We start from the raw sequence: 8,475 nt of genomic DNA, 5'->3' as shown, positions 1-8,475 counted from the left end.
CAGTGTGTTTTCTATGTTTAAAATGTATTTATCAGCTTTAGAGTAGTGATGCTGCCGAGGATAGAGCCCTTGGAGCAGCAGCAGCAGCATCACCGGGATGCAGGATCCTCAGGATCCTCCTCCTCCTCCTCCTCCTCCTCCATCTGTAAACTGGAGGAGCATCTTCTCCCTCTGACGTCATGACAGCAGCATCAGCTGTTAGCTCTGCTTTAAGCCTTTTCGCTGCCGATCGCTGTCTGCACAAAGGAAATATATGAGATCCCCTCTAATCCCTGAAATGGCGACACAGGAGGTACAGCTGAACGAGACTCTCTCCCACCTCAAAACGGAGTCGGAGACGCTGAAGACGAAGCTGGAGGAGGAAAGAGCGAAGCTGCACGATGTCGAGCGTGAGTGCTGAAAATGGAGAGGCCTCGGCTCACCGCTGCGTTTACACTGTGACGGGACAAATAAGAGCAAATGTCTCATCACAGTGTAATGTATTTTAGCGGGAGGGCAGGTGTTGGTGCTTTTAACAGGGATGTGAGTGTGTGTGAAGTGATTATTGACCTGATGGTCTCCACGGTACCTCGGATATTTGACAGGCAGGCTGTTTGTTTGCTTCCCCATTTTACAGCCCACTGCTTCCATCCGAATCTATCCTATGTGCTGCTTTTATCCAATCATATCTCAGATTTATGGCACATGTTAAATAAGATGTGGGGAAAGAAACCCATATGATGCATGTTTCATGATCTATTTGAGGAGATGACAGATTGAAAAAAGATTAATTCTGAATATTCCTCCATTTATCGCAGGCCTACTGTAATCCTTATTGCTCCTGGAAATATTAATCCAGGGTGTATACAGTGGAGGGTTTATGTATTTGTGTGTGTGTGTGTGTGTGTGTGTGTGTGCAGTACATCAGGTGGCCGAGAAGGTGGAGGGGCTGGGTCAGTTTGTCATGAAGACCCGAAGAACTCTGAAGGGACATGGCAACAAAGTTCTGTGTATGGACTGGTGTAAGGACAAGAGGAGGATCGTCAGCTCCTCACAGGTCACACACTCTGCCCTCCTGCTCACTCTCATAGCCCTTATTTTTTTTACCCTGTAGAGCCAGTTTATGGTTGCATATGATGCAAAGTGTGTGTGTTTTATGATGTAGTTGTTCTAATCTCTTTGCAGGATGGAAAAGTGATCGTATGGGATGCTTTCACCACCAACAAGGTAACTTCTCCTTCTTAATGTACAGTTTATTAAAGAATAATTTTATTAAAACTCTGAAACAGTTTTCAGCTTCCTTACACCAAGTCAACCTTCTCTTTCTTTAACTGTAGTCTCTCTGTATCAGCATCTTATAGCGACTTTTGACCTCTCCTCAGAGGTTGTGAACACAAGCTGTGAGCAGTTCAACCAAAAAGTGATTTTCCATCTCCCACTATTTATTTTAAAAGATTTTATTAAGTCTAGAAGGATAAGTATTAACATTTAGTTTTGATATTTCTGAGGATAAAAGCAAAAACAAATGTGAGAAAAATAAACAACATTTTGTGTAAGAGAAATCTTTATTTCTAGCAGGAGAGACTCATATTGAGTAAAAGAATATTTATTAACACTGCATAAAAGTATGAGAAATGTGAATATTCTTCAATAATTAGAGTAGGGAACGCCTCTGTTAGTTTAGTTTGGTTTAGTTTAGTGAAGAAGGGAACAGTACAAATGAATAAATACACATGGTATAAAAAATACCAGAAGTAGCCTAAAGGCTATTTTTCATCTGTAGTCCCTTGGATGTTACATAAGGCTACCTAAAATACAAAAAAAGCACAAAAAGAAAAAAAAGTCACACACACAAAAAAACAGGACACACAGTTTAAAAGACTTCTTTGGACATGTCAACAAGAAATGATTTTAACTTGATTTTTTAGTCACACAAATGTAATGATCATCAAATGTGTGATTCAGTGTTAAAACTTGAAGCAAAGATGATGCAACATAAAAGGAGATACAATTTTTAAAAGCACTATGGAGGCAGCAGTGACATGTTTCCATATAGAACATCATTGCAACACTAGCAGGACATAGTGTTAGCAGCTGCAGGAAAGAGTTTAGCGCTTACATGTATAAGCACCATAGAGTATAAACGCTAGGGGTGGTGATGAGATGGAGAGATTGCTGAGGATCTGGATGTGATGAGGAGTGGACTTTTGATGAGCTCGACCTCGATCGGGCTCTGGATATGATGACTGTAGATGGAGGAGGGTGCGAAGACCCCAATTAAAATGACAACTGACAGCAGCAGAAAGGAGGACAGATTTAAATTGTGAAGGCAGCAACATGATTGGCTGATAGAGATTGTGGCAAAGTTTGATTGATTTAAACTGGAAGAACGAACACCCATAATCAGCTGATTAGAGGAAGTGGGAGGAGTGAGACAGAGGGAGATAACAGTGAATGAATGAAGCATAAAGAAAGTCTTCCTGGTTGGATTTACGTCAACCGTATTCAACACACTCTTTTTGTGAATCCTTAGATTTATATTTTTGTCTTCTGGGGGGGTCCTCACCTACAGATTGGGAACCACTGATTTGAATCCAAGTCATAATTTAAACAAATATGTAAATAACAAAAAATATGGGCGACAGATCAAATGGAAAACCAACATGATCGGCCACAACAAGCCTCAATGCTCTCTGCCGTGTCTGTCAAAGTCTCTTAGAGGGATAAACACCAGTCCCCCACAACATATTCTGTCATTTATATATACACCCTTTGTTTAGTTAGCTAATCTCATTGAAATCAAGACCTTTGCTAGAGAGACATGTGCACAGCAGATGATAAGAAAAACAAAGAGAGCCAGACATGACAAAAAGCCAAGTAGCATCGGAGACAATCACTGACATCACTAACTATAAGTTTGAAGATTAAAGTTTTTATTAAATCATTTAGTCTTATGGTGATGGTGGTGGAGAGCATGACACGTTGGTCTAAAATATTTTATAGGTCATCAGCTGGGTTGAGATCTGCTAACTGTAAAGACCGTATAATTTATTCACCTCATTTTCAAAGCATGTGTTTGATATGTTTCTCCACTTTGTATTCAGGATTATACTTCAGTTGGTCCCCTGCCTGTATATAATAACAGAATAATATTAGTGGGATAAATAATTTAAAAAATAATGGAGAAACAGCAGATAGTACACCTACTGAATAAGTGAGTATACAGCTTCTAAAACAGGCTTCATTAATAGCCTATTATCAGTTCATAAAAACATGATTTTGTGTTTGTAAAATATTGTGACTGTTACTAAGTGTTGACTGTTTGATATTTGCATTGAAGGTAGGAGGGTTTGACACCTCTTAAATTACAGGAGGCAGATGTGTTGACATCTGTTGAGCCTCTAATTTAGACTCTCCCCATTGTCGTGCAGAAAATAGACAGGAGGAGGCATGGAAGGTTTCAGATTCAGAATACTTAACTGATCCCGGGGGGAAATTGGAGACGTTACAGTTGCTCTTATACTGTTTATAGATGTAGAGACATTATAAGAAAACAGAAATAGGTTTGCAAGAAATAAATCTGCATTATGCTACAATATATAACACAATATATGCATATAAAATATAAAAGAAATATAAGAAAATGTAAGAGATGTGCTGCACTTGTGTGGAATACGTAAGAATTAAATAAGAGGTGTTTTGTGCAGATGAATTGAATGTAGAGGGCATCAAGTTTGTATTGCATTTGTACAGTTTTGCAGCAGAGTAATGCACAGTATTCCATGTCAACAGGGTACCCACAGTGTGCTATGATGCAAAAGATGCTAAGTCACATTTTTATGAGTGAAGACGGAGGGGAAAGGACGCCAGAAATTGCTCTCAGAGTTTGAATTTGACCACGAAAATGTCTTTTACAAAGACAGTTTGCCTTTTTAAAGTTTTTGGTTTAGGACAAACTGTAACACTGATAATCTCTCACACTCTGCAGCCTCCTGTTCTGCTCTGATTNGCCAGAAATTGCTCTCAGAGTTTGAATTTGACCACGAAAATGTCTTTTACAAAGACAGTTTGCCTTTTAAAGTTTTTGGTTTAGGACAAACTGTAACACTGATAATCTCTCACACCCTGCAGCCTCCTGTTCTGCTCTAATTAATTAATTCTAATGAATTTGATTCATCTCATTGTCCCGGTGCGGCTCATGCAGCTTTGTCTTTTGATATTTATTAGGAGCACGCTGTGACAATGCCGTGCACCTGGGTGATGGCCTGCGCCTACGCCCCCTCCGGCTGTGCTGTGGCTTGTGGGTGAGTGTCTTACAACACATGATGATCCAAATGTGGTGTGTCGTCTCTTTGTTTTTTGTTTTGGTAAACTGAGGTTGTTTTCCTGTCACAGGGGCCTGGATAATAAATGCTCAGTGTATCCTCTGTCTCTGGACAAGAATGAGAACTTGGCTGCCAAGAAGAAATCAGTGGCCATGCACACAAACTACCTGTCTGCCTGCAGCTTCACCAACTCGGATATGCAGGTGAGAATATCGACCTTACTCATAAAAAGAAAACATCCACCGAAAAGCAGCTGAGTAAATAATTTATAGAATGCAAGTTGTGTGTTTCACATGATTGCACAATCAAACAGACACTTTATCTTCCTGCAAACACGGCTGCTTCTCTATTCATCACTATTTCTCTCTCATTATTAATCATAAATCACTGCCTTCCATATCCCAGCACAAGGAGCTCCCCCACTTTGTTAATAATTCACAGCAGCCAGTTGCTCCTGGTTTGATGTCCTGGTCACATGATGTTTCACACAGCAAAGACAATCCATTTATAGCCGTGTGTTAGCCCACATTGACTATTACTGGTCTCTACAAAGGCCATTATTCTTCCTCGTCATCGTCTGCCTTGTGTTAAAGATCCTGACGTCCAGCGGGGATGGGACGTGTGCATTATGGGATGTGGAGAGTGGGCAGCTGTTGCAGAGTTTCCATGGACACGCTGCAGACGTGCTCTGTCTGGACCTGGCCCCCTCTGAGACTGGAAACACATTTGTTTCAGGGGTGAGGACGCCTTTTACTACAGTTTATTACTCATCAGTGAATTGTTTTTAATATTTCCTCTTAATCTGCATGTTTGTATTTTATTGCAGGGCTGTGATAAGAAGGCCAATGTGTGGGACATGCGTTCAGGACAGTGTATTCAGTCCTTTGAAACTCATGAATCAGACATAAATAGTGTGCGGTGAGTGATTGCCTCCAAATGATTCTACAAACTGTGAGATTTAAATGAAGATATGAGCAGATAATTTAAATCCTGTATGGGCATTTTTTTGTGTTAAAACATATTTTAAATTATTCTGATTTTGTTTATTGATATGTTTGTTGAAAAAAATTAGACAACCTAGAAAAAAATGTGTGACTTTTAGCCCATTCATTCTCAGCTGCAGTGTCTTTTTTCATCCCACCACTGGGAGTCACTGTTCAAATCCTACACCAGATACAGTATTAGCTCCTAACTGTGGCTGTCTGTTTCTTCTTCTCATAGATACTATCCCAGTGGAGATGCATTTGCATCTGGCTCAGATGATGCAACAGTAAGTAATCAGATATTCGCCACATGAAGCGCAGTTGGAAACATAATAAAAATCCTCTTTAACATTTCAACACTGACCTTTGTTACAGTGCCGCCTGTATGACCTGAGGGCAGACAGAGAAGTGGCTATTTATTCCAAAGAGAGCATCATATTCGGGGTCTCCAGTGTTGATTTCTCTCTCAGTGGTAAGATATTTGAACGTTAGTATTCATCTGGCTATGCAAGCAAACAGCTGTTAAAGCTATAGTTGGGGGATTTCTATATAAAATAACTCTGTCATATTTGCTTTAGCTGTCACTACATCCAAACAGTATGACATGTGACAGAGAGTCTGTGAAGAAACCAGGCTCCTCCTCCTCGTTGTGCTTCTAATGGCTTTTGTCACAGTCCATGCGGCTCATGGAAAACAACCAATCAGAGTCGAGGAGTCTCTAACGCCACTGTTGATCATGTTAATCACTGCTTGTCAGTATTGGGGAGTGACTAGTTACATGTAACCAGTTATATGTAATTAAATTACAAAATAATTTTGATTATAAGTTAGCTAAATTTGCTGAGGAAAAAAATATATGATTAAATAACATTTACTTATCAAAATTTTGGTGATTACAAAGCGGTTACATCCAAATACATTCTTTTTGGTCTAAAGCTTATAAGCAGAACATGACATTCATGCTGTAAACTAAGTCTATTAAAACAATGGGGAGGTGTGTGATTGTGTTCATGTGGCTTGACTCCTGGCTACATTAGCTGTTAGCTTGGAGAAAATGGTCCCTATGAAAGTGTGTCGCTGAGAAGAAATGATTTGAATCACTCAGGGATTGGGGTTACGTTGTTCACCGAGTGATTCGTTCACCGAGTGATTCGTCACACAGTAGGCAGTCCCTCCCTGCATACTGGCTGCCTCACGATTCGCGAGTGATTCATCGTTCGCAGTTCCACTCCCGGCCTCTACACATGCTGCTGAGCTCAACTGAACTGAGAAATGAACAAATCATTTCCGGAAGTGATTCAGTTCAGTACGTTCACTCAACAGATTCGTTCTTTTGAACGATTCATTTGCGAACGACACAACACTATTCAGGAGCAGAGATTGACATAATTGACAGCTGTGTTAGAGACTCCTCAGCACTGATTGGTTGTTTCCCATGAGCCATGGTAGATTTTAGCAAATAGCATTTGAAGCACTACATGTTTCTTTAGGTCTCATGTTGTACTGTGTGGATGTAGCGACAGTTCCGGACAAAAAATTGTTTTCATAAAAGTCACTACCTGTAGCTTTAATGACAAATTTCACTGTATAGTAGAGTTAAAGGAGTTTATGTGTTTTTAATATCTTTCAGGACGGCTACTGTTTGGTGGCTACAACGACTACACCATAAATGTTTGGGATGTTCTCAAAGGAACACGGGTCTCTATTCTGTTCGGACATGAGAACCGTGTCAGTACGCTGCGTGTTTCCCCAGACGGGACGGCCTTCTGCACGGGTTCCTGGGACCACACTCTTCGGGTATGACATGTCCGTTATTGTTGTCTGATCTGACAGCTTTGAATTATGCAGTGACCTTTGTGGTGACATCTTGTAATGCCGGCTGTCTGATATTTTTTTTTCCAGATCTGGGCTTAAGGATGAAGACGCAGAGGATTGAATGGTAGACAGACCTACTGAAGACACAACAACCTTTCTGTTTGCTAGAGTACAATCACAGAGATAGAGACTCAGTTTTGGTTGTACATAGGGCATATCAATAGCATTGTATATACTCCAGTCTCATGGCCACGATAGATTTACATATTTCAGAGAACAGTTAAACCAAATGGCACGCTTGTATTACAGTATGATTGAGAGAAAATTGCACAGAAGTACTTATGGTTACTACAACTTAAGATGTAAAATGTATATTGCAGAAAATAACGTTGGTAGTGACTAGCATCAGTCTAGGATAGAAGTGACACAATAAAGTGATGTATTGTATGTGCCCACTTAAAGGACATGTTTATTTATTTGTTTTTGCACAAAATGTAACGGAGGAATGCAGACTGTAAAAGAAAATGGGATACTAGGAAAAAAAAACACATCTGCAGGAGAAGTTGTAAGGTTTCATGAAGGCTTCAGCTTCACTTGGCTTGAATTCCTCATGCCACAGACGGAGAATAGAGAGATGATTTGTGGCTTCTCTGTAAATGATAAATGTTGGAATATGAGGACGATTAGATTGGCTTGTAGAATTTAATTAATATTAATTAGTCTGAAGCCAATTAAAAACAATACTGGATACAAGGGAGCATTGGCACAAAATATTACAAACCAAAGTACAAATTTGTAGTTTATTAAAGATGGAACAATATATAATTTCACACCCTGTGCACCCAGCAAGCCTTGACAGCATCTCACTCGCCAATATTATTCTAATGTAAAGAAAGCACATATTACAGGTAAACTTAATGGTGTTAACTTTCCCTCCCTATAATTTACTTTTCATCTGTCTGTTTCTAGCTGTGGAAGCCACTCCCTGCTCTATGTGCACATCTGGTCACTGCAGACACCCTGAACCTGTGGTCCCCCACTAGATATCTAAATACCAATACATATATATATATATATATATATATATATATATAAACATGTTTAAACTCTTAGAATGTATTCCTTTTCATTCAGTTGTCCAATGGCTGTAATTTCACATTTACTGTAATTATTTTATTGTAGTTTAGTGTACAGTTATTAAAGGGGCTGTTTATCAACGTCTGACTTCTGAATCTTATTAATTTAGTCATTGTTGTTCTTTAACTTATCTCATTTTTTTATTTTTTGTCAATCTACTAAGCTATTTAAAGCTAGCTAGCATCCACTGTCTTTGTTAAAGGTTTTTAATAAAGTTTCCCCAACACAAGCGGAAG

At 39.4% G+C, this 8,475-nt stretch overlaps 1 protein-coding gene across 1 annotated transcript; it reads left to right on the top strand.

Moving 5' to 3' along the window:
• Positions 1 to 156: 156 nt before the first annotated feature.
• On the top strand, positions 157 to 8,313 carry gnb5a (guanine nucleotide binding protein (G protein), beta 5a). The gene is made up of 11 exons (XM_050074352.1): positions 157 to 389; positions 900 to 1,036; positions 1,165 to 1,206; positions 4,207 to 4,283; positions 4,375 to 4,507; positions 4,898 to 5,041; positions 5,131 to 5,222; positions 5,526 to 5,574; positions 5,663 to 5,759; positions 6,918 to 7,084; positions 7,190 to 8,313. The coding sequence occupies exons 1-11, from the start codon at positions 254 to 256 to the stop codon at positions 7,199 to 7,201; spliced, it is 1,086 nt and encodes a 361-aa protein (XP_049930309.1). The 5' UTR covers positions 157 to 253; the 3' UTR covers positions 7,202 to 8,313.
• The last annotated feature ends 162 nt before the right edge of the window (positions 8,314 to 8,475 follow it).

This window comes from Epinephelus moara, chromosome 20 (genome assembly GCF_006386435.1).
Source record: "Epinephelus moara isolate mb chromosome 20, YSFRI_EMoa_1.0, whole genome shotgun sequence".
NCBI lineage: Eukaryota > Metazoa > Chordata > Actinopteri > Perciformes > Serranidae > Epinephelus > Epinephelus moara.
This window is presented reverse-complemented; position numbering and strand designations above follow the sequence as displayed.

What these genes read in the sequence shown, in the direction of transcription:
- gnb5a (XM_050074352.1), top strand. Translation starts at nt 254, where the DNA reads ATGAGATCCCCTCTAATCCCTGAAATGGCGACACAGGAGGTACAGCTG. An exon ending in GGATCGTCAGCTCCTCACAG is followed by an intron (nt 1,037 to 1,164) that starts GTCACACACTCT and finishes ATCTCTTTGCAG; the next exon opens with GATGGAAAAGTGATCGTATG. An exon ending in CTGGCTCAGATGATGCAACA is followed by an intron (nt 5,575 to 5,662) that starts GTAAGTAATCAG and finishes CCTTTGTTACAG; the next exon opens with TGCCGCCTGTATGACCTGAG.